Source organism: Octodon degus, unplaced genomic scaffold (assembly GCF_000260255.1).
Source record: "Octodon degus isolate 3935 unplaced genomic scaffold, OctDeg1.0 scaffold00015, whole genome shotgun sequence".
Classification (NCBI taxonomy): Eukaryota; Metazoa; Chordata; class Mammalia; order Rodentia; family Octodontidae; genus Octodon; species Octodon degus.
This window is the reverse complement of record NW_004524591.1, coordinates 9,330,749-9,357,887: the sequence shown is the minus strand read 5'-3', so window position 1 is coordinate 9,357,887 and position 27,139 is coordinate 9,330,749. Positions and strand designations below refer to the sequence as shown.

The 27,139-nt window shown below is 37.4% G+C and overlaps 1 protein-coding gene across 1 annotated transcript in view; it reads left to right on the top strand.

Annotated features, from left to right (window-relative positions):
* Positions 1-4,703: 4,703 nt before the first annotated feature.
* The window catches only part of Tmem196 (transmembrane protein 196), a 59,183-nt gene continuing 36,747 nt past the window's right edge, over positions 4,704-27,139 (top strand). The window contains exon 1 of the mRNA XM_004626451.1: positions 4,704-4,933. Coding sequence (XP_004626508.1) covers positions 4,787-4,933 — 147 coding nt within the window. The 5' untranslated portion in view covers positions 4,704-4,786. The remainder of the gene's footprint in view (positions 4,934-27,139) is intronic.

The following is a 27,139-nucleotide window of genomic DNA, read 5'->3' as shown; positions in this document are numbered from 1 at the left end:
TTCTTGTGCCTCACTATAGTAAGACAGGTACTGTAATAGGTATCTGTTACCATAGCCAAATACTTGAAATTATTCAATTAAAAAGAAGAAATTTTTATTATTTTTGCATTATAGCTTTTGTGGGCCAAGTCTCTACAAGGACTCGTAGTGATGCTCCTGTTTCCAGCCTCCCAAGTGCTGGGATTACAGGCATGCACCACTGTGCCCAACCTCAATCGCCTGTGTCCCAGGCATGGGGCCTACACCACACACCAGGGATGGAACACGAGTCCCTGTGCCTGTCTAAGCAGGTGCTTTAGTCCACTGAGTTATTTGGCCAGCCCTGATCACATTGGTCTTGGTCATGTAGGAAGGCAGGACATCATGGCAGGGAGCATATGGTAGGAAAGATGCTCACTTCATGGCTGCTAGGAAACAGTGCAAAAAGAAGAGAAAGGAGTAAGGTGCCACTGTCCCTCAGATTTACACTGTCTTGCCCCAGTGATCTCTCTTCTTTTTCACTAGGCTCCAACATTTCCCAATTGCACCATGGTATGGAGAGCAAAGCCTTGGCATATGGGCTTTTGGGAGACACAAATCCAAAACATAGCAGGAAGTATTAATCTATGATCTCATGAATATTGCTTTCTCTAGATACTAAACTTTCTATAAATTTCATTTGGGTAAACACACACAGAGAGACCTCTGAACTCTTCAATACTTACTGGTGATGTTTAGGTCTTTAATGAGAGCAATGATGAAGACACTTTTTTTTATTAGTTGAGTTTATGATAATTATTTCGACACTATGCACACTTTCACTCTGGCACTGACAAGGCAGTGGGTAGCAAGCTTGCAATGTTTTGTGCAGTTGTTTTTACCAAAGATGTAGAAGACTGAAGGATGTTTCAAAGAATCTTATGAGTAACTCTTTTGATGTATTATAGCATAAGGAAATAAATGATTGCATTGTGAAGTCCTTGGAGTTTGGACAGTAGTACGCTTCACATATGGATGACCCTACCACTGTTTCTCCAGCATGTTTTTGATGGATCATGATAATAGGAACTGATAATTTTGCCAGTCTGAACCCACTTTTTCTTTTATTAGCATGATTATGAGGAAATTTTAGATACATGTGGCTTACTTTCAGAGAAACTGTACACCAATTTAAAAGTTGGGCCGGGGCCAGTCTGATAGCTCAGCAGACTAAGGGTCATGCTTAGGCAGACGCAGCAGTCCTGCCCCTCAGGCACACTGGGACGACGATTGAGACTGGCATGGTGGTGTGCGCCTGTAATTCCAGCTTGGGAGGCTGAAAACAGGAACATCACTATGAGTCCGATCTCTGTAGTGAGACCCTGTACCCCCTGTACTAAATTCAAATAAAAAAAGAAAGGGACAGGGAGATAGCTCAGTAGAATAAGTGCCTGGCAAGCTCAGGGTCCTGAGTTCAATCCCTGGTACTGAAAAAAAGAGAAAGGAAGGAAGGAAAGAAAGGAAGGAAGGAAGGAAGGAAGGAAGGAAGGAAGAAAGAAAAGAAAGAAAGAAAGAAAGAAAGAAAGAAAGAAAGAAAGAAAGAAAGAAAGAAAGAAAGAAAGAAAGAGTTGGGCTGGAGATAGAGCTCAGCGATCTAAGTACCTGCCTGGCAAGCACAAGGACCAAGGTTTGATTCCGGTATCACATGCCATGCCAGGCTCCACACACCAACCACCAAAACCAGGCATGGTGGCACACGCCTGTAATCCCAGTGCTGAGGAGGCTGACACAGGAGGATCACTACTTGTCTGAGCTGTGTTGAGAGAACCTGCACCAAATAAATAAATAAATTTTAAAAACACACAGAATATACTTCATGCCTCAGAAAATCTAATATAAGATCTTTCTGAAAATTCTGCCAATGCTAGTCATGTTTTCAAACACAGAATGTTGAAATCTTCTGTGGATAATGGTTGTTTTTAGTTTTTTCTAAAAGTATTTCTGAATTTTTATGACTCATTGAGAGATTTAATTTGTTCTATATAAATTTTAATTTACAAAATTTTGAATTATGTAACAATGACCCAGTATCAATCAACAGTGATTATATTTGAGCATGTGAATATGTATAACTTCTAGATATCATATTTATCAGAAGTGAAACTTTAAACAAGTGAAAATTGTTTTTCTCTCTCTCTTTAAAATTCATGTTAGCGCCTGCTTAGGTGGATGCAAGGGATGGGAGTTGGTGCCAGCCCCACTCCCAGAGTGCTCTGAGACAGCATTTGAGACTGGACCTGGTGGCATGCATCTGTAGTCCCAGCACTTGGGAGGCTGAAAACAGGAGGATCACTATGAGTCCAATCTGTGTAGTGAACCCCTGTAGTCCTTGCACCAAAAAAAAAAAAAAAATCATGTTGTTAACCTCAACTGTACATTTCATATGAAAATAAGATTTCTTCCAGTAACTTGTTATCATACCTACAAGATTGCATTAATCAATTTATTTTATTGATTACAATGACTTGTTATTTATTTCCAAAAAAAGAATGAAAAGATTTAATTTTAATTTTAAAGAAGCAGTGACTAAAAGCAATCCCAAATGGAGGCTATAAAATACTCATTATTTTGTGTAAAAATTTAGACCATTTAGATGATATTTACAGTATTTAAATAATCTATTCATCACAGAGGCAAGAGGAGCTTTTGAGGGTTTCTAACAACTGGAAATTGGATGACCATGCTCCAAGCAGAAAGAGAGTTGACTAATTTTTGTTCAGTACACAGGTTTAACTTTTCCCTCCAAATATTATAATAATTAAGACTCATTAAAGGTTAATAATTTGTAATTGCATATTTTTATTTCAAAGGAACGATGACTAAAATGAATTTTTTTAGAATAAGTGCATCAGAAAGGAAACACATTGTAGTGTGCAGTTGAATTTCAGCTGTTAGAATCAAATTTAAGAAAATTTAAAATTTAATTTAAAACCCTGAATGAAATTTAAGAGAATTAAAGCCAGTAATTATGCTGTGGAACTTGGGCTATCAGCCACTCTGATTTGCTGTGCTTAGCATTTGGGGTGCTTAAGGATGACACCATGAATCACAGAGGGACCTGCGCTGCACTGCAGAGCAGTGAGAGTTCAAGGTGCCCTCCTGTACCCTAACTCCATCCTTCTTCCATTTTCCTTTGATTCCTCTCCACCCGGGGATCCCAGTTATTGAGATAGGTGATGGCAGACTTCAAAATCTCCTCTGGCCCTTCTGATGTCATGAATTCCCTTGATGGAATACCTTGAGATTTATTTTTTTGAGATAAAATCAAGAAAACGAAAATGGGCTTCAAACAATGATTCCTAGACCTCTAGAGTCCCATAATCTTCCAAGACGATGATGTGAAGACACCCAAGCCATGCTTTCCCCAGCCCTAATGATCCTGACAAGGCAGAGTATCAAAAAGGATGGTGTATAAACCCAGGCATTTCTCTAAAGCAATGTCTGTCCTGATAGTATTTAAACAAACTTATTTCTCAAATTCAAGTAAGAACTCGGGGTCCCCAGTGAGCTGGATCTGGCTCCCCGACCCAGGGCACGTGACAGAGCCTGCACCTATGGGGCATCGAGGGCCTGAGAACTAGAGAGCAGAGTGCCCATTCCTTCCAAGTGTCATGGTTCCAGGCCATTTTCCTCCCTTTCAGGCCCGGAAGGTGACAGGTCGAGCGCTGTCTGTAAGGGCTCACCTGGACAAAGGAGTCTCTTGGTGAGGGCCTTGGGGAGTCCCGGTGAAATGAGGGTTCCGAGCTTGTTCCAGCCTGTCCTCCTCTGCCTTTCATTGGTCCCTGCTCCCCCACCCCGTGTACAAGCAGAAAAAAGTTTTACCCCAATGAGCCCCGCGTTGACGTAGGCATCGCCTTCCCTCCCTGCTGGATAGAAGCCCAGAAGGGAGCGAATGGGGGAGATGCGGAGGTAGGGATCGCTTAGATTCCTGTGGTTAGTTAGGGTCCCGGGAGGGACGGCGCCAGGGCCAGCCAAGAGTCCTAATCCTAGACCCACAAATACATCAGGTTTCGCCCTCCCCTCTCAACCTTCTAAATCCCAATGAGGTCATAGCAATGAGAGAGAATCAGATCAAGAGAGAGGGGGAGGAAGAGGGCGACGAGGAGGGAGAAAAAACCCAGACGGAAAGAGGCCATCAGACAAGGTCGCTTTTTCTGGCGACACAGCAACTGCGAGGAGCGTGGTGCTGAATACCATCCGACCGCTCCGCCTGGGGCCGCAGGCTCGCGCGAGCACTTTGCGTTACCACGAAAACAAAGGCGAGAAGAAAGGGAGACGCAGAGGAAAGCTCCAAGCAAGCCCTTGGACCTTCGGGAAGCAAAGCTTATTCCAGCAAGGAAGGGAAGGGCATCTTACAGGTCTGAGAGCCTGAGGCGGGAGCTGGTTTCCCTGCGGAGATCGGGGACGCGGCAGAACTCTGGACAGCGCCTCGCGAGCGCAGCGCCAGCCCCGGGGCTCCCAGGTCGGGCTCCCTAACGCCCAGCTCCAGACTTGCTCTATCGGGACTCCCACCACCGAGCCCAGCAAGACTCTCTCCAGTCCTTGTGTGAACGAGCCAGGGGGTGGTGCAGCTCTTTCGCCTCTGGTCGGGGCCGGGGAAGAGGATATCTTGTTCTGGAAATCCAGTCGTGGATACATGTTTTGCTGGTGAAGAAAGAAAAGTTTTGGAATCTGGTAGGGGGTGTAAGGGATAAGGAGGACTGTGGAAGAAAGAAGGTGGATGGTTGGATTCCCTCTCTGATCTGGAAGGAATGATGACCCAGGAAGGATGTGCACCAGCGGCCAGATTATTGGGAGCCTCTTGGTGCTCTCTGTGCTGGAGATAGGGCTGGGGGTGTCCAGCGTGGCCGTGGGGGCGGTCAGCTTCAGCCTGGCCCTCCGAGAGCACAAGCCTCAGCTCGGAGACTCGTCCCCGGTATGGAGCGGGGTGTGTGTACGTTGAGCCATTTCACTCTCTCTTTACCTCTTTATAGTGATGGTCAGTGTGCGTGCGTTAGTCACTCCCTCCCCGGGAAACAAAATCATGAATCTCCTCTGGTTTGCGTGTAGGCTTGTATTGGCAAGCTATGCTTCTTTATGTCGTCCTTTTTATTAGTTGGTTTTAACTCCCTTACCGGGGTTAAAACCAAATTAGATGGCTTTGTTTAAACTTGTGGTGAGGGGGCTTGATTTCCATTGGCGAATTCTGCAGAGGGCTGGCCAGTGTTCATGATTTGGGGTTGCCCCTGCCAGTGACAGACTCACTGAGTCTTTTGTTCCCTTTAGGAGAAAACTCAAGATGAAAGTGTTACAACCTTATCATGTCTGAGGGTCAAGAAGGGACTGTTAATTTTGCATTTATCTTTGGGCAAGAGTGCCCAAGGTACCCCAAAGGCAGCAAGAGTGCCCAAGGTAGGACAAAAGGAAAAATGTAGTGTTGCTGTGAAGGGAAGCCAAGTGCACATGATCCCAGCAAGCACTGGTGCTAATTTTCCCTTGCTTGCTTCATGGTACTATACTTCTGAAAACTCTTTAATAAGTTCTAGGCCATAAGTTAAGCAAGCAATAATGGTAAGAAATGCAACATCCTAATGGGTGAATAAGTCAATTAAAGAGCATTTAATTGCTCAGGAAAAAGTGTCATGATTTTCTCTCTAGAGTAACTGACTCAACAAGCTTCTTGTGTAGTGGCTTAAGGTGAATCTCAAGGAAAGTCTCACTGGTCCACTCTTTTCACCAAAGATAAATGAAGCAGCTCAGATTCCTGGTGTGAACCTAATTGTGAAACACAGCTTGCTACCCTTCCTCAAATTACACAGCTGTCATATACTTCTGAGTTTTTAATTTGATTCTATTCAAGAAATTTGTTGAGATACTCTATTATTGATAATCCATCATGCTTTATTAACAGCTGCAACTTCGTTACCTGAGCTTAAGTCACTAAGCAAAAATGATCATTTAGGAGGACATGTATAACTGTTCCAAAGTAATTCATTTTGGGGAGGTCCTCTGTCATGTTTCCACCATGATAAAATTATGTTTTGTATGATTAGCTTTTATACTTTAATTTTTTCAGTCTAAATAAACCTCCTAGAAGAGCAAACCTTAAAACTTTTTTTTAAAATCATGTTTAATTTTCCAATTGTATTCCTCTAAGAACCCTTGTTCTACATTCAGCAAGTTACTGTGGATCTTCAAATAATTACCTTTTCTTAACTATTTAAAAATTTCCACCATATATATTAAATTTCAGTTTGAAAGGATAAAAAGCACTTCACAGATCTAATAATTCTATATCTTATGTGTGGCTATTTTGAGAGTTCCAAGCTTGACTCTTTAAGTCACTCTCCACCCAGCATGCATAAAACAATGTGAATAAATCCAAATTGCCTCTGAGTAACAGCAAATTGTCCATCTCAAATTCAAAAATTTTAAGGCATGACATTGTCATAGTATCATGTAAAATAATAATTAAATAATTTTTCTCTCTTCCCAGACTAGTCGATATTATCTAGGTGAGTCAATATATGTGTACATGCAAAATTGAAAGATTTGAATCAGCTCAGGGAAAGGCAAGTAAAACCTACCTATATACAGTCACCGTTGTAAAGAATTATTTCTATTTTTAACTGGTTGTTGTGAGTATGCAAAATTCACCTGGGTTCCTAGATGGAATTCTATTGTCCGGATTCAGTGAAACCAAATAGTGCATTTGCATGAGTGAATGAGCTTGAACATTTTATAAGATCAACCCGAAAGATTGGATTTGTGAAGACACAAATACTCATTTAAGATCATTGTGTTTATCAAATCACAGGTTGGCTATCTAGATTCTTTAACTTGTTTTTCTTTAAATCAGTTGTGATTCAGTCTAAACTATCTCCTAGTTCCTTCACTGATAAATTCATATAATCGATATCCATAGACAACTTTGCACATGAGAGGAATTTTACTGTTTATTATAAGGTTATGAAGATGAATCAGAATACTGCCTTCAAAGGGACATTGACTGGTTGGTTATAAAAAAAACAAGATGGGTACATCACTGGTTTTGTAGCAGTAAGAAGTTAAGAGTGTGATCTCAAGAGAGATATAGAGCAAAAATAGCAAAGAAAAGTTGGCATGATCAGTGAAATACCCATGAAAGAAGTATGGTTTTTACTCTTGTTATTGAAAGTTTATGGAGACATGCTATCAATATATCATGGTGTTCATGTACCACAGAGTAAAATCTGAAGTCAGACTACCTGCTTGCAAATCCCAGACCTGGCCACATCCTCTCTGGGTGACTAGCCAAAGTTTCTTTGCCTGTAAAATGGGTATGTTGCAAGGCATTAATTAAATAATGCTGTCAGTGAAGAGTGTGACACAAAGTGAACAAGGAGAAAAGGGAAAGCCTTTCAGGAGTCCTGGCTGAAGCTAAAGAAACGGGTGACATGGGTTATGTTCAAAGAAAAGGAGGTTCTTATGATTTCTCTGAAGCTTTGGTGTGAAAGCCCACCAAAGACAGACAGAGCGATTAAAGCCAAATCATAGGAAGCTGTGTGCCTGTCTGTGGCAACAGATTTGTTCCCTCATATTTTATAATAATGATGACAATAACAACACATTCTTACTTCCTAAAGAGATTCAAAGAAAATGCATTGGAGATCTAGATAAAATTACTCTCTTTAGTAAACTTTGAAGTTAAATATATATATATATATATATATATATATATATAATTTATGCAAATATACCCAATAAAAACTCACAATAATTGACCTGACACAATACACATAGCCTATAATCAGGCTGTATTTTGACAAGTACCATGGAGCTTTTTAAAACCATTAATATAATAACTAATAGACTTCTCAATTAAATCTAAAAATCAGTGGAAATAAAAGCTACGGTAAGACAGGTATCTTCTACAGAGAAAGTCAGAAAGCTTTTTATCTGGGGAAGATGCATCAAGGCTTTGAGAAGTTACATTGATTATTTAACTTAAATGTGACTATTTGACATAAACTATTTAAATGCATGTGATGGATACTTACATAGATTATTTCCAGTCACTATTTCATAATCAGACAAGGTTTTCTGGTAATTAGCCCAAAACATTGGGTGATTAAAGACAAAAGCATTTGTCTCTAATTTCATAAAGGAATAAAACTCATATATTGCTTTATAGCATTTTTGTTTTTCTTGATTCCTTGTGATAGCTGATTTGGTCAAAATAAAATCACAAAACCAGAAAGCATCATTGTTAGATGCCAATGAATGAATCATTGAGGAAACTGCTTTGGAGAACAATGCCTTGTGAAATATAATCAATATGCAAGATTTATTCATAGAATAAAATAAAAACTTGGTTGTTTCCAAGTTACTGTGTGAAAGTCACTTCCTCAGATCCAGAATATAGTGTACAACGGGAATGGGCTGGATTTGGTCGTATAGGATCCATGAATTCCTGAGAATTTCATATTGTTGCTTTATGTTCTTATTTTAAAATGTAAAGATTCAGTGGATGCTTCCAAGAACAAAGTTCTACTTAACATATATCATGCTATAACTCCATCCATTTATATCAGAAAATCATCTTGTATATTTTAATTTATTGATAGAACTTTTCAAAGTCTAAATTTCTCACATGTAAACAAAAAGGTACTCTTTTTAGTAATTTAAATTTTTCCTTATCTAATTACTTAAAGTTTGTACAGTTGTATTGCTTATATTTAAGGAGTGTAGTTGGTTTGTATATCATAACATCTATTTACTAAATATCATGGTTTGCTTTGGTGAAACTTACGGCATAATTGGTGCACATCCTATTCTGTAGACTCGAATTTCACCATGGCAACAACTCAGCCAGTTGTAAGACTTGAAACTCACTTCTGTGTATTCTTATCCATAACACTGTAGCACAAATAAGGAGCTGTATATAAAGTATAGCTGCTGGTAGATATTATTTTCATGTTTAAATATTAAATGTAATGTTTAAATAATGCAAGGAAAGAAAGCTGTGATTTTATGACACTTTTGTTGCTCATGACTTAATGCTTAAATTTCACATGTAGGCTGGTTGTGGTGGCGTGTGTCTGTAATCCCAGCACTCAAGAGGGTGAGGCAGGAAGACCATTGTGAGTTCAAGGCCAGTCTGAGTCACAAAGTGAGTTCAAGGCCAGCCTAAACTTCAAAATGAAGCCCTTTCTCAATAAATAGATAAACAGTTTAAATTAAAAACAAGCAAAATAATAAATTGAAAGAGATTCTGCACTTACTTTAAACATGCACAACTTGCAGACAACATCTCTGTCTAGATAGAATATCATTTTTTACGAAGCTGAAAAGTGTGAGATTCATATTTTTTAGCACAAGATGTAAATTCTGCTTCTTTCTAAAGAAAATTATGTATGTATGTGTCTCTATCCTCTTTTAAAATTTGTTTCAATTTTAAAAGTAATTTGTAGAGTTACTCATCCAACTTTTTGTAAAATAATTAAAACTAAAGTCCATTTCCATACACTCATCAACACTAGTCATCACTATCTTGTTATACTATCAGAGATATTCCTTTATGCATTAACTATCTTTTGAGGGCCATGTAGCTCAATATTTATCAGGTTTCTGAATGTAATAGGCCATTCATGAATTCTCCATCACCCAAGTCGTATGCTGCATGATTCATCTTCGCATTTATGGTCCAGTGCTACTGATTATCTATTAAGCTTCTTGGGCAATTAAGTAAGTTAAAGAGACTAAGCTATATTTATTAGTCAAGAAATATGGTTATTTTTTAAGAAAACATATCATGTGTCAAAAGAATAAATGTTTATTTCATGTATTGATTTATGTTAAGTGTAAGAAAAATTGGCTTTTTTGCCATTATTTGATGAGATTTTCTTAGACTAAGCCACATGAAAGTAGTATATGTTGGGATTTTTTATGTAGTCTATGACAACAATATATTTTGGAATTATAGTGGTTATCTAAGAGTATAATTTAACTCTGCCAAATTGCCCCAGCAACTTTAGTGTATACGTGATATTTTGTTAGTCATCTACTTGTTGGTAGTTTTCTTCTATCAACAAGTTTGCATATTTTTCTTAAAGTCTTTGTGTTGGCTCTTTGAGTGGGCTTAATTATTAGCCAGATAATCCAATACTTCCAATTTTGTCAAACAAATTTTCATTGTATAAAATTTAATTCTTTTGACAGATGGGAGCTATACCACAACCATCCAATCCCACATACATGCCTTTCACTTCAGTAAAACTACAATACGTTGTGGTATATATGCACCTTCACACTGAATCCCTCACTCACACCTTCCCTATTTCTATCCACACATAACCAATGAAAGAGAAAATTCAACAGTGTAACATTATCCAAAGGATGCTTGCTCAAAAGCATGATTTCACTTGTGAAGTGTACCAAACTTTACTTCATAACTCCACTAAAACTTGTGCACAGAGACACGTATAAACAGAGAGTTGTTGACTATCCCTCATCTTAAATTCTCTGAGATAACAAATGATTTGGATTTCTAATTTTTTCCAGATTTTGAAATAGCTGCATGTAAATAACAAATTATCTTGGAGAAGGAACCCAAATCTAAACACAAAATTACCTTATTCTTAGAAAACACTCTGTACATATAGCCCAAGGTAATTTTATGCAATACTTTCGGTGTATCTGCCTTTTGGCTTCAACCTGTTTCAGTGAAGCCAGGTATGGAATTTTCCACTTATTGTGTTACGTCAGCATTGCAACAGTTTCAGAATGTGGAACATGTTAATTATCAGATTTTTAGGTGATAGATACACTTATATGAACATGTATGTTTGTGTATATCTTATCTATTTATTCAAATAATTATCTAAATAATTAGGCCAAATGTTGGTTAAAACATTTGACTTTGAGTAATCTAATGAAATTATCTGGAGGATGCTCTAAAGTTAGTTATTTCAATATTCCAAACTGATAATGCTCAAATAATTAGATGACAGCATATAGATGCTCACACTGAGCATATTTCTAGGAAACAGACAGAAAATAACTGCGTGACTACTTTCTTCTGCAATGGAGAAAAACCCTATGCAATATTTCTCATGATTGTGTGTCGAATCCGTATGCCATTTATTCCAATGGAATGACAGTCTAAGTGTACTTATACATCTTGGTGTCTCAAATAAGTTTCTCCATCAAGTTTTACTTTTCTTATTTCTAAAAACAGAAAAGGAAATTGTAGTACCCAGGACATGCAGTAAGTGTGAGGCTCAGAAGACAATGCTATTAACTGCTGATGGTGAGCCTTATGCAGGCTAGGTACTCAGTGAACAGTAGCTGCTGTCTTCTCTACTACTGCCTCCTGCTAGTCCATGACTTCCTGGGACTCAGACTTCACCAGCAGTGAGGGTTTTCAATGCTTCTCCACCATCTTTACACAACCCTCAAGTTTGACTCACTGCTTTTATTGTTGTACGTATATAGTATGTATCTAGTTGGCTTTTTATTTAATTCAGGTACAAGTTAACTAACTAATGTTTAATGGTTACTTCAGACAATATTATCCCAAAATGGCTACAATAGAGAAGTAATATAAATGCTTAGCATAAAACTGGAAGAAGTAAAAGCTCTTAGCTCCACCATGTATATCCTGAGTCAGAAGAAAGATTTGTGGCAACTTTTGAGATAAGATGGATATGAAAATGTAGCCTCATAAATAGAATCCCATCTTTGTGCGTCTCTCCTGTTAATGGTGGCCTCATAATTCCACAAGTCCCTTGTGTCCAATTATTCTAACAAGTACCTAGCATATAGAAGTAGGAACTTACACATTTATTTTGAAGTATAAACATAACATAGAAAAAGGATAATTGGCTGGGGAGCTTTAAGATCAAATTCTAACTTTAGCATTGCTTAGTTGTTTAAGCTTGAGGAAATTCCATTATATAGATGAACAATCTGCTATCTCATCTGCAAAAAAGCACTACTATTCATCTTCTCTAAAGCTTCTCTTAAAATTAATTGTAAAGTCAGAGAGATAGCTTGTGGAGGACCACCTGAGCAGCTCTCCTTGGAAGAAGAGCAGCTGTCTCCATTTTGACTGAGCCTGACCCTATTTCCTTGTATTGTTACATACAGAGCTGACTAGGACTTCTGTTTATCCTTCAATTGGCCTTAAGCAATGTATACTGGTATAGCTGAGGTGCTGGTGATAGTCTTTGAAGGTGGTGTGCGTGTTTCCCTGGTAACCTATACCTGCTGCTCTTTAGTGTAAGCCGGGTTGAGACAGGATGGTAGAGCTAATGCTCCACACCGCCAGCTGGGATAGAGCCTCAAGACAGAGGCTATGACTTCCTGGGACTTGAAAGGCTACACCAAAGCTGAAGCACCAGACTTACCAAACATTAGATACTATATAATGCAGATTACTCTCTCTGCATATCCTCTCTGCATATCGCAGAGGTAAATTTAGGCCACCCACCTAGCTCTGCTCATAGTAGTCTCTTTCCCACAGTTCCCAGTCAATCCTCAAGCCACTCCCCAACTGAATAAAACTGGGTGAGGCCTTGGGTCACTCTCTTGGTACCAGAAAGCCATCTCCATGGCTGGACTTGGAGCCCCTTAACTCCCCGATGATTGAAAATATAATTTAGTGTCTTTATTTTTGTCGTAGGTTGCATTGAAAGTGGTAGATTGGAATCAACTTGATGGGATTCCAATAATATAACTTTGGGATTACAAATATTGGCTTCCTGGACAGGGAGGAGGACCTGGAAGTGTCACTTATAATAGCTCAGTGGACTACACACCTGCTTAGGCAAGTGCAAGGACTGGGGTTCAATCCTTGGTGCCACATGCTGCACCAGCCCTTCCCCCAGGCATGCTAAACTGGCCACTGAGACCGGGCATGGTGGTGCACACCTGTAATCCCAGCACTGGGGAGGCTGAAAGCAGGAGGATCACTACAAGTCTGAGCTGCTTAGTGAGACCCTGTACCAAATACATTTAAAAAAAATAAATGTAATGTTTACACACAAAAAAGATTATTATATATGTAAAGTATTCAATAACTGAGGGCCCAGCCAGATAGCTCAGCACACTAAAATACCTGCTTAGGCAGGCACAGAGACAAGGGTTCCATCCCCTGGTGTGCTGTGCCATCCCCGCCCCAGGGGCACGCTAAGATGAAGAGTGAGACTGGTCATGGTAGTGTGCACCTGTAATCCCAGTGCTTGGTAGGCTGAAAACAGGAGGATCACTATGAGTCCAATCTGTGTAGTGAGACCCTGTAGCCCCTGTACTAAACACATTTTTTAAAAAATTAGATAACTGTCTCAGTTGCTTTTCTCCTTGCTGCGGTAAAATAACTGACAACCGAAATTAAAGAAGAAAAAGCCTATTTCAGCTCATCATTTGTAGAGGTTTCATCCCACAGTCAGCTGGCTGCAAGGCAGGGTGGCATTGTAGGGGGCACCACAGAGGAGAAAGTGTCCATAGCGTGGCAGGGCAGGCAGGAGGCAGCAAATGGCAGAGTAGTGAGACAGCAACAGAAGTTGGAGAGATAACAGACTTCTTTCTGTCCCATTATGCTGCACCCGGGCCACCTTCCTTCTGTGCAGTGCCACCCACACCCAGGATGGGGTACCCTTAACTCCAGAATCACACATTTAATCCCAGCATCACATTTTTAATCCAAAGACATATACCCTAATTTAGCCACCTTCAAAGCTCTCCACCTATGGTTGCATAAGACATAAGGCGATATCCTAGTATAAAATATAAAACCAATCATATACAGTGCACCACAATGATTACATATTTTGTTATTTTCCTGGAAAATACATAGTCTGCATATGCTTCCTGTATATGACAGGTACATTTCATTTATGTATTTATTTTTGAAGAGAACATTTGTGCATGACAATGACATTGTCTTTCAACTCTTCAGTTACTAACATTTTGCTTCCTTACACTGTCTTGGAAACTGCTTATTTTCATAAACAGTTTTGGACATTTTTAGCAGTTATAATTTAATGTGTATGTTCCATGGTCCCAGAAATAATTATTTTAGATAAATGTTGAGATAAGGAAACATATTTGTGTTTTTTCTACCAAATAAAAATATAGGCTTAATTTTGTTATTATATCTGACTAGAATTTGGGGATTTTGAATTGTTTTTTATTTATCTTTTACCAGTTGCTTTCCTACATGAATTATTCTAAGGAATTAAAATCATGATGACATAAAAAGTAACATTAATAGCAGTTACATTTTTTAATACATATGATTGCCTAAGAAGTCCAATTGCTTTCTGTTTTTTCCCCGTTGTTTTCATTGCAACATTTATCTCATCAAAAATTTTTCCACATTTAAGAATGGCATGGTAAACAATTTTGGAGCTGGTAACTGAAGATCAGAAAGTGAAATCAGGGCCCGGGTAGATAGCTCAGTAGAATAAGCGCTTGTCTGACAAGCTCACGGTCCTGAGTTCAATCCCTTTTATCGAAAAAAAAAAAAAAAAAAAAAGTGAAATCAGCAAAAGTAAAAATCTAAAGCCCAAGCTGTCTGTGAATGTGGGTGCGAGTGCACTGCTGTATGGAAAGTAGAATGATAAGCAGTTCCTAGAAAGAACCTGATAGTGATCACAGCACTGTACGTGCGTACACTAGATTCCGACTGCTATTTTCCTGATTTGGGGTGGTTCCTAATGCAAGGCCCTCTGAACTGCCAACTTTCATACGGAGGGCTTTCAAAAACTGCCACCTGTGGTAGACGGACATTATTCTGCATGTTAATGCTGTCTGGGAAGAGCATAAGCTCAACCTACCTATCCCCTGGCATTGCTGGCTATTTATTTACATCTCTATAAAAACAAGTAACAAATCAGACTCACAGTTTGGCATGAGAGAGGTTGTCATTTTTATTTTCTTTCAACAAATCTATTATCTATATTTCAAACTTTGTTATAGTTTCCATATGTATCAACTTGTGGGCATTGTATTAGAATGTTGCTCTAGTCTATTATGAATCCAACTTTATTTAACTCACCTGTCACAAGAAACAATCTCAGCATAAAATACAAGCAATGTTTATGCAAATTGGGATGACTTACACTAATATTCATTATGTATAAACATACTTATTAAAATTGATGTTACTAGCTATGTACTATAGAGGTCCTGAACAATATATACACAACATTTTCAACTGCTTAATAAACAAAATATTATTGATAATAGAATGTTGTTGATAGCATTATCTGTACCTGATACTCAGTATGGTCACAGCTCCTTTCACTTCCCTATAAATGAATTCTTCTTCTTCTTCTTCTTCTTCTTCTTCTTCTTCTTCTTCTTCTTCTTCTTCTTCTTCTTCTTCTTCTTCTTCCTCTTCCTCCTCCTCCTCCTCCTCCTTTTTCTTCTTCCTTCTTCTTTCCTTTTTTATCAGCATATGTTTGTGATACATAATAAATATGATCTTTGTGGGGACTTGGTCTATATCTTGATCCTTCTTACTTTCCATATCTATTTCTCCCCTCATTCTCAGAACCCTTCACATCTCCACAAAACCTATCTCCTTGTTTCCTATCACTTACCTTGCATTTTGCTTCTAAACTATTATTTTAAACAGTAGCATAAATTCAATTTTTAAATTTGTCATCTATTACACTTGACTAAAACAATAAATTGAGGTTGCAGACAATTAAAGTCTCCAGATTTTTTTCACTGCTGCCTATGAGGTTGGTTTGTTTTTGTTGTAAGGACTAACGTGAACAGTGACTATAAGATTCATCTGGACAATTGACATTTGAATGTATCTCAAACTCAGTCTCCCTCATGTAAATTTCATAAGTTCAGCTTTAATTTTCCTTACCAGTATTGGAGCAGAAAGATATTTAAGATCAAAAGTCTTATTTATTTAGCATGCTCAAAATATTCAATAGATTATTTTTAAAACAAGTAAAACCTTCTCACAACAGAATGGAACAAAAAAAAAAACCCAGTGCATAATGCTTTAAAAACAAGAAAGGTCATGACACCTAGGGGAAGAAGTGAGGTAGCAGTCTGCGAATCCAGACTGATTGGTTTCTTGCACTGTATTATTTGGGTCCCAGGCCAGTGGGAATTTCCTGAGAAATCCTTTTGGACTTGGATTTACTTAGAAGTTCTCAGCATACTAATTCTCTACATGCTGCCTCTGGTGATTTCTTTGGAAATGTATCCTTGTGCCCATTTTGCATTCCTTTACAGTCTGAAAAATGTTTTTCTGTCTGCCTGTTACACATCCTCACCCACTGTGAGGTTATTCTGGTTCTTCACTAAGTGCTCTTGATTTTAACTCTCTGTCTGTTCTATGATTACTCCTTTACTGTCCTGCTAAGTACTAAGACAGGCTGGTCCTCACTGAGGACAAATTGTCATATCCGCATATCAGTTGTGCCTTCTATTCTGTCGGTGTCTTATTTTTCCTGTGCAGTTAATTGCATCTGGGAAAGGTTGCAGCTCTACAGCTAAAGATGTGCACTTACTCCTTTTTAGTTAAACTCATTGTGAAAATTTCTGGAGTGGAAGAAATATGATACATGGAATTGTCAGCACATCATTCTGTAGTGGAAAATAAGAAATTAGTTTAAGCTTTAGGGGAAAAAAGAACACTGCATAATTAGCAAGGTTTTCCATGGACTAAGAAAAGAAAGGAATATAAATAGGAAAGTGGAGAAGTGGCTTCTTTTAAAGATGAACGCTGTGTTCAAAATGCAGAAGAATTGGAAGAGGGGAAGCCACAGACAGGAAAGACATGTACAAATCTAATAAAGGCAGAGAAAAACTTAGGTAATTGTATTAAGAGGTAGGAGCGCTTCAGGCCCAGGACTCCCAGGAGCTAGGCTTGTGGAGATGGGCAAAGGCAGTACTACCCAATGGGCCTTAGCTCCATGGCCTGCACTGGGCTGGAATAGTTAAAAGGAGAAATGACAGCGGGTGTGGAGGAAGAGTGCTGTTTGAAACCAGGAGATCTGGGCTGCTGTTTTTATCTCATGACCTAGTTGCTCACCCTTTTCAGTTCTCTTTCCTACTGATCAGCAAATATTGGTTCAGAGCTACCAACCTCTATAGCTTTCGTTAAGTCCTGAGGATCAAGCAGTGAGTAAGTATGATCCCTGTTTTGCTGAAGCTTAATTTAAAAACTAAGACTTAATTTAAAAATTTAGACTTTTGTTTTGTCTATATTCCAGGAATAAATGGTTGAAAGATTGAGATTACAGGTTGTTCCTTGTTGAATAGGAAGGATTTATGGAAGTAATAAAAGAATTATCAACAATGGAAGAATTATATGAAGCATCTCTACAAATGCAATATTTCCTGAAAGATAGTAAAGAGTTACACAGATGAAGAGGGAGGGATATCGTCCCAAGATGGAAGACATCATGAATAAACATCATGAATTTATTGAGTTTCAAAAAATGTCAGATTTTCAGAAATTGAATTAAAATCTTAGCAATTGGAGTATGGAACAAAAGAAGGAGGTTGACATGGAAAGTCAAACAGAAGTAAAAATCACTTAAGGCTTCTTCATTCACTCATTCATTCATTCTTTCACTTTTGTGTGTAATACTAGATTGAGCCCCGGACCTCCCACACAATAAGCAAGTGCTCTACCACTGAACTACATCGCCAGCTCTTCTCTTAAGACTTTACAAACAAGCTACCCATTTGATTTTCTGCTAACTCTTAAGAGGAGCCAAGAAAGACTTTTAAGGAGGAAAGGGACAAAATTACATTGATTCTGAGAGAAACTCTTTCTGTGCTGGAGTTCAGAAAACAAACTGGAGTCAGACAAGTCAAGAAGCCACAACCTATAAAGGAGGCCACTGGAGTGCATAATATCATATATACTAGGATGACAGTAAAAGTAGTAAAATAAAGGAAGCAGAGGTATTTCAGATACACAGTGACAAGACTTTTGTTTGTTCAAAAGGCTGTTAGAGAAGGAAACAGTAAGAATGACTCACAAATGTTGAAAGCAAACTACTGGCAGGACAGTTTTCACTTACTCTTTGAGTAGAAAAATCGAAAAGTGAAAGATTTTTCATCAATGTGGTGTGTGGGGTGTGTGTGTGTGTGTGTGTGTGTGTGTGTGTGTGTGTGATATGTGTATTGGGTGAGAAAGCTCAAGAATTTATCTGGGAACTGTCCTGGGCCCTGAGAGTTCTATTTCATGATACAGTTACCTGGGCCTTTCTTTGCACATCTCTACACTGACTGTGGCTTTCTCGCTTCCAGTCCTTCTGCATTTTAAACACAATGTTCCTCTTTAAAAGAAGCCACTTTTCCACTTTCCAGTTTAAATTCCTTTCTGCATTTAAAGGCATCTCCTGTGAAGAGTTGCCTTGAGGTGTCAGAATTGAGCCACCCTACAGACCTGGGTCCAGAATTCAAGAGACAGCTTGCCAGAAACCTAAATATGGGAGTAATCTGTAAATATAAGGCATGTAAAGCCACACAATTGGTGGAAATCACATAAACACAAGTTTTCATGACTATAATGTTCAAAGGTTTTGATACTAAGTAAGAGAAAATAACAAGAGACACTTGTGGACACAAAAATTTGTTGACTGCCCCAGAAGCACGGTGTCAGAGAAGTCCAAAGGAGAGTCCTTCCTCATAAAATGAGGACTGAGATGCCTGACCATTGCTTACCTAGCAAAAACAGTTGAACTAATGAGTAGAAACATAAGATGACCTAAAGTATGTAAGAAGGATAATGAGAAATAAAATATGGAAATACAGGCACAGAATCTTAAAAAGGGCAGTGGGGTCTGTGTTCAGAGACAGTGCTGTAAAAGGATTTGGAGTCAAGGAATGTCATTTTAAGAGAGATTTTTCAAATATTTTTACATACTAAGACCAATAACAAGAACAAAGGGAGAATATAAGTATGTAGTGAGTGGAAATCTTTGATTCGGTAAAGAATGATTGTGAAAGGAAAGGAGAAAAGAAACGAGGAAAGAAAGAAGGAAAGAAGGAAGGAGAGAAAAGTGGATAGTCAGTATGGAGAGAGAGAGAGACAGAGACAGAGAGGGGAGAGAGAGAGAGAGAGAGAGAGAGAGAGAGAGAGAGAGAGAGAGTGTTTGTCACACTTAATGCCCAGTGGTGAGAGAATTTTTGGATCTCTTTTGCTTATTTTATCTGGTTTAAGAATTATAAACTAAGTATTGGATTCTGGTTTGACTTGCACTGAACATGTTGTAAAATGATGATTTCTTTTCCAGATGAGTGAGAATTTTTTAAAATGTATTTAGGTAGGGGCCGGGGAGATGGCTCAGTGGAATAAGTGCTTCCCTGGCAAGCGCAAGGGCCTGAGTTCAATCCTCGGTTCCACAAAAAAAAAAAAAAAAATGTATTTAGGACAGGATCTACAGGCCCTCACTACAGATTGACCTATAGTGATCATCCTGCTTTCATCCTCCCAAGTGCTGGGATTATAGGCACATGCCACCATGCTCAGTCTCAGTCACCATCTCATTGTGCCCTGGGGATGGGCCAGCACTGCACGCCAGAGATTGAATCTCAGTTCCTGCGTCTACCTAAACAAGCACTTTAGTCCGCTGAGCTATCTGGCCAGCCCTGAGTGAGAATTTTTTAAAACTTTGTTTTATTTTACTTTATTTTAAAGAGAAAACAAAATCAAAAGCAAAACCAAGTAGGAAAAACAAAGATAGAAACAGAAGTAACATATAACAGTACATAAGGTACAGATTTTCAAAAGAATAGTAAGTTAACAAAGATTGTTATATTACTTATTTTTATCATCAAATCTGTTGCTCAGATTAACAGATATAGATTGGACAAATAATTGAACACTGCTTGCTTTAATGTTTAAAATTTTCACTTTGAGAATTATGATTAAGTCACCATGCATATAAACCTTATACAGACTCAGAAATAATTTATTTTTCATTCATGATTCTATCGATAAGTAAATTAGAGTCCAGAAAAGCAGTGTAGCTGGAGTGCTACAGAACTAGGTCAAGTCCAAATCACCTAATTATGTGTGTAACACTATTTCCACAATTACCTCAATGTATTCTGTATGCTTAAAATAAACCCTCACCCAAAAGAAAAATGCTAGCTACCACACAAACCTGAAGAGGGATAGTGACAAATTACTGGCACAGTTTAACGATGATGGAAATATAATAAGCAATTTCAACCTATCTCAGGATTTTGCACTCAATTCAAAGTGCCAAAGAAATAGCTTTTTACATAAATTGTGGCATGCACTTCTCGGTGCCTTTTTATACCAACTGGAAAACTGAAGCTAATTTTCAATTAATATTTTCAAACCCAAAAGAGCTATTGATCAGTTTAGATAAGTCATTGAATTGCTTTTAGAAAGACATTAACTCAGATTCCAAACAAAGAACATGGGCTAGGCACTTTAAAGTTTTCTATCTATAAATACTGCTATGTATTTTCTTCCTAGGTCAAATACGCAGTAATTGAAATTAGTAGGTTACTATATGATTTCTCTGAAGTGCTTAGGAACAAATATGCAGATATATATTATGCCTTCATCTATCCTGTTTTAAAAGTTAATGCAGTATTTTATAGAGATGAATGCTTTTTAATAATGTCATATCCAAAAGATACTCTTTTCCATAAATTGATCTTTTATTATGGAAACAACAGTAAAATTAGAAGTGACATTTTGGACTGAGTTTTCTAGTATGACATTAGAATATCATTATGAAAGTTAGGCCTTATTCTGACCTTTGTATGACAATTACTTGGAGGATTTTCTCAAATGAATGGTTGCTTGCTTGGTTGGTTGGTTTTGTTGTTCGAGAAAGGGTCTTGCTATGTGTTGCAGGCTGGTGTGGAACTCACTAAGTAGCCCGCACCAGCCTCAAGCTCACAGTGATCACCCTTTCTCAGCATCCCGAGTGTTAGAATTACAGGTGTGTGCTACCATGCCCAGCAGGAACGTGTATATTTTTGAAAGGAACAGTTTTTATTTGAAGAAAGAAGTATAATTTTAACCCATGAACTTGCTAATGTCTCTGGAGCTGTAGACTTGACATGTGGTGAATCAACTGTCTTAAGTCCTCAGACCTTCAGAATGGTCTTTTCGAGAAAGGCATGAGAGGTTTAAGAACTGCTAAAATGGAAGTATCTTCTGTGCTAAGTGATACAAATTTGGGAAATATTATTTAGTATATTACTGGGAAACTGCAGAAATTTGAGGAAAAACTATCCCTAGAGTTTTCACATCAGCAAAATTCCCTCATTTGGAAAAGCTGAGGTCTTCTAGCTGATAAGATATTTGGGAGGAAACTTGATTATCTTTGACTTGTGATCATTACTACAAGTGAATGTCATCCAGATTAGCATGGTTAAAGTACCAAAAAAAAAAAAAAAAATACACAAAGTATCCCAAGCTCTTCATACTAATTAAATGGAAAAATGGTAACATTTTACTATGTTTGGTTAACTAAGCTATATTATCAAAATAAATTTCACCTTTTTATTTTGATGCAACTACTAGAAAGTATAGTTATAGATTTGCTTAGTATTTGTGTCTTACATTAGATTTCTATTGAACAGCTATTGTGTGGTTATGTTTTTGGCCAAAAAAAAAAAAAAAGGTGGTCCCATAGCCTCCTTGATCAGAAAATTTGGGACACAACTAAGTTACACGATGTTACAGTACAGGTTCTCCTATATCCTGAGTCCTCACTGACCTTGAAAGGCTAGGGCCAAAATGTTGGCTGTCCTTGCAGCCCTTCTTTTTCTCTAATTTTTGGTCTGCAAACTTAGGTTGTTAACCCTCCGGAAGAGAAGCTTATTATCATTATTACCCTACAATGTAGGCAGTTGAGTTTAAGCTCAGTATCTGTCTGAATATTAAACATCTTAGACATAACATGGAAAAGTTACATTTCTTGTTATGTAGGTCTTACTTTATATTGGTCTTAACCAGCAGAAAGGTATAAAAACAGAGTATAAAAAGTAAAGCCATATTAATACGCTGAGCTGTAAAAGGCTCAAGTCAACAACTTCTGACATTGCCAGTCCTACAGATAACCCACCACTATTATGGACTACTGGACTATATTGGAATATTTTGCTGAATTCATGCACCTACAATATTTAAATGACAATGGAATACTCATCTCTGAAAAAACTAAACAAAAAAGGGGATACAAGTGAAGGATCATTTTATATCTGTGTATTCAAAATAGGTTAGATATATAGCTACTTTCTCTTAATTTAATGAATAGAAAGATTTGTACTAATAGTGTTTGTGGACAGAATATCATGTCTACATCTTGTACTATGAATAAATACTAAGAAGACAACAATATGCAATGTATTAATTATTGAAACTGTCCTACTAATAGGTTTTGAAACTGTCTCATTGCTATATGTTTCTCAATAAAATTATTTAAAAATATTTGTTAAAAATAGTTCAAAATCTTCTAGAAATATGATAAGATAGGATAAGTGTATCAGTGTTATAATAAACATTAATAATATATTTTACTAAATTTTGACTAGGACTATGCAGAGGACTAAGAGGGTTTCACAAATAAATTTTAATGCTGAAGTTTGATACTTAACAGGGAGTTTTCCTTATACAGGAAGAAAATAAAATATGTATTGATACCTGTCATGTCTCATCGCCAATTTTAAACACTGTCACTTGAGTTGACTCTTTAAATTCCATAATCCTGTGATATTGTCATTAGTCTGTTCATTCTTTTACAAAAAATAAGAGAATATAATTTCATTATAAATTATATATTTAACTTCAGAGCCTGTCATTTATGTCATAGGTAGAGACTGGACCAATATGTGCTAAAAAAAATGAGTGAGAAAAAAACAAGACCATGTAAATTTAGCATCCAGATAGTGTCAGGGGTGAGAAGGCCTCACAGGGCCACAAGTCCATTTCTTCTTTTAATGATGAAATCCAGAGAATTCCACTGTCTTGTTCCATAAAAGTACATGGCAAGGGAAGCTTGAGAAGCCTAGATGTTCTGTTCTAAGTTAGAGAACTGATTCTTAATAGTGCCTGGCTACAGTTAGTTCTTGGGTAAGCTTTCAGTCCACAACCGTAGAAAACAATTCCATCAAAAACTGAACTTTGATAATAACATACATCAAATGCTACCCATAACTTTCTGTATGATTTCTTCACGCTTGCCAAAATTCCCCTCTCAAGCTTACTGGAGTTGCAATTATATTTTGATATTTTTGCATAATTTTCCCCTTTTTGAAATTCTGATAGCTTTTTACCCTCTTTTTTGCTTCTCTAAATATTTCTTGCGGGCTGGAGAGATGGCTCAGTGGTCTAAGGCACCTACTTAGAACAAGCTTGGCAAAGCATCAGGGACCGCAGTTCAATCCCCCAGCACCACATGCCAGCCAGCCCCGCCCCCTGGTGGGCTGAGCTGGCCACACACACACACACACCACTCACTCTCTCTCTCTCTCTCTCTCTCTCTCTCTCTCTCTCTCTCTCTCAAATAAATAAAAATAAAAAAAATTAAAAAAAAATAATAAAATAAATAGTTCTTGCATTAACAGGACTGGTCTCATCAGAAAAGTTTCAGTAAAACCAGGCTTCAGGATATGCAAAAACTAGAGGCAGGGATATGGCTAGTGGCACAGCACCTATCTGACAACCACATGGTTCTGAGTTCAATTCCTAATACGAAAACAATTATTTTCTAAGATTTACAAAATCTTCCCAGTGACTCAACTTGACATGTAATAATTGGGTTCACTTTACAGAGATCACTTAGGATTTCAAGACAGATAATACACTGGATTCTAGATTAAAGTTTATAGGTAGTAGCAAATAGTAAACCCTCAGCTATCTCTATTTCATGAGATATGTACTCTTATGCATCTAGTTAAATAGAAAACTGTTTAAACTATTTAAATGGCTTTCTCAAAGATGCACAGCTGGAAAATGATTGAGTCATGTTTCAAACCCATAGAGTTTGACTCCTGAGCAGTTACAATTAATACCTAAACTAGACTATAGTACGCTAAATCCAAGTAGATATAGTTTAGTACAACATGACGTGTATGCAAATCCTGTGTATGCACAAAGGAAGGTTGATTAGAAGATAGACATGATGGAAAGTTGGAGTCAGGCTGTGAATAATACAGCTGAAAGATTTGGAGAATTAAGGCAAATTTTTTGTTTGCATTACAGAGAATAAGAGAATGTACTGATATCTAGAAAACAAAAGTAGGAGCACTTGTCTTTGTTTGTTTCTTTTTTTTTTATGTATTTAGAACAGGGTGACAGGGTCTCACTGAGTAGACTGCACTTGTAGTGATCCTCCTGTTTATAGCCTCCGAAGTGCTGGGATTGCAAGCATGTGCCACCACACGCAGTTTCAATTGCCATCTCAGCATACCCCAGGAGCGGGACTGACACAACAGGCCTGGGGATTGAACTCCTGGTGCCTGTGTCTGCCTAAGCAGATACTTTAATCCACTGAGCTATTTGGCCAACCCTCGGGGCACTTTTCAAAAAAGCAAGAAAACATTAATTTTGAAGACACTTCCTTTGTGGTTCATTTATTGATGAAATGTCCATCAAACATTCCAGTTATTTATTTATTCATTTATTTATTTATTTATTTATTTATTTATTTAACTAGGGATCCAATAAAAAACAAGAAGATAAGGTTCTTCCATTTTCCAGACAACTCATATTCTGTGGAGGGTTGATAACGTCAAACAAATAATTGTACAAATAAATGTCCAGTTACAACGCTACAAAGGGGAAGAAATGTGCCATCAGACCTTAGAATAGAAAGTCAGTTCACAAAGCTAATGAGATTTTCCATGAAGAATTAAAATTTAGGCAGGAAGTTGAGTCATGAATAGGGTTATTCAAGTAGACAAAAGTACAAATTACGTAAAATAAACAATATATAATGCCAATTTTTTTCCTTTTTTTTTTGCCAATTTCTTGAGATAGGAAAATTTGATGAATTTCAAGAAGTTAATGGAGAGGTCAGTGAAAGCTGAGGGTGGAGAAGAAGAGAGATTATTGTAAGTAAATATTTGAAATAAGAAGCTCCAGTGGCGCAACCAGTTAGTGCACGGTACTTATATAATATTTGAAATAACACTGAAAAATTTGCACATACAAAAGTAACATATGTAGAGGAAAATAATCTGAAGATGACAAAGATGATGGCAATGGAATACCCATCTCTGACAAAAATGAACAAAAAAGGGGATATAAATAAAGGACCATTTTGTAGTGAAAAGAATATATATATATATATTAGTTAGCATAGATATACAGCTACTTTCTCTTACTTCAGTGAGAAGAAAGTTTTGAACTAATAGAGTTTAGAAGAGATAGCATGTCTGCATTTTGTACTATGAATGCTGTGAAGACAACAATATGCAATCTATTAATTATTGTAACTGTCCTACTAACCTGTTTTGAAACTGCCTCATTGATACTTCTTTCTCAATAAAATTAATATATAAAAAAGGGAAAGAACAAATTTGAAGGCTTCTTTTAGAACCCTGGTGATAGGGTGATAGTGCCCTGGGAGAAATGCAACAGTGGAAGTGAAGAGATGCACCTATGCTTGAGAGATTGTAAAGAAAACACTCTATGTGGTTCACTGGCTATGACCCATGAGTATATGAAAGAGGTGCCAATAAGTCATCCCAGAGGTTAAGGGTGAGAACAAAGTATATAGCTGTGTTATTTCCAGAGATGGGAAATACGGGGTAAGGAAAATACCTTCAGCATAAATATGATAGATGTTTTTTGAGATATCTCAGTGTCTGAATCTTCTAGTTGGCTTTATCATTTGTTTTCATATTGTGTCCCTTAGCAGTTCTGGCGCCATGCCAACACCACACCTTGGGTGATTAGAAAACAGCCTACTTATACAACAAATGAATCACACTTTTGGGTATTTGTTCACTTTTCCTTTGATCAACCTTCTGGCTTGAGGCCATATCTGAAACAATTACTGAACTAGGGTATAAAATATTCTAATACACTAAACCTTGTGCACAGAGCTTTGGGAAATGAGAAATATATGACCAAGAGTAAGGCATTGATGGTTCCCTCAGCAGACAAACAAAATATAATTGCCCACAGAAAAACAAATATATTCCGAGCAGGAAAATAACAGCTTTGTATCGTCATATATAGTAATTGCTACCACCAAAATGGATAAAAAGTTAAAATGTGCAAGCATTTTCATGGAAAAGATTGTTGGAACTCTGTGTTCAAATAAAAGGTCAGTACTGAAAAAAATGGATGTGAAAAGTTGTAAAACAGGTGATCGCTAAAGTCTCAAAGCGGGTGGAATAAGAAAAGAATTCAAACTTAAGAATTGCTTGAAGGATGAATTAGGGAAAGGATAAAACAATAGGAACTGAGAAATGAAATAAATAAAAGTAAGGGTCATAAAGAGATTGTCAGAGCAAGAATAAAACCTTCCAAGTGAGGAAATGGTATGACATTGTTGAGTACCTATCAGCTGGTTCTTGTATTTGAAATTGTGTGTCATTTCTAATATCTTAGCTATTATACTTTTATTCTCTTTAGAATTGAAATTTAGAAATGATCTGAGCAAAGATGATAAATTGAAGATGCATGGATTACTTAAATCCATTTTAGGTATAGAAGAGAAACAGGAAACTAGTTTGCAAACTGAAGTGGCACCACTTATCTGGGTCATGATTGCAGACCAAGAAGTTTCTAGAACCACTGAAACAAGATGGAATAAAGGAGATAGGTGCTAAAAGTAAATGCTCAGGATCAACCTGGAATGATGATAAATATATACAAAATGGGGAGAGTTTCTTTCAGCCTCTTAGATAATCTTGGTGAAGGCTGGTTGGACCAGAAATAAAATAAGAAGATAATTGCAGATATAGAATGAGTGGCTCACAATAATTAATTTGATAGAAATGACTTACAAAGAGGAAGAAGAATCAACAAGATTTCATAATTTTGAGAAAATGTTAGTAAGAATGATAAGCAAAGGAAAGGATTGAGTACAAAAATAACTGAAATTCTCTCTGTGAGTTTTTGAAGCTGAAAATGTCTCCACTACATTTCTTTCATTGACTGTTTTACATCTGG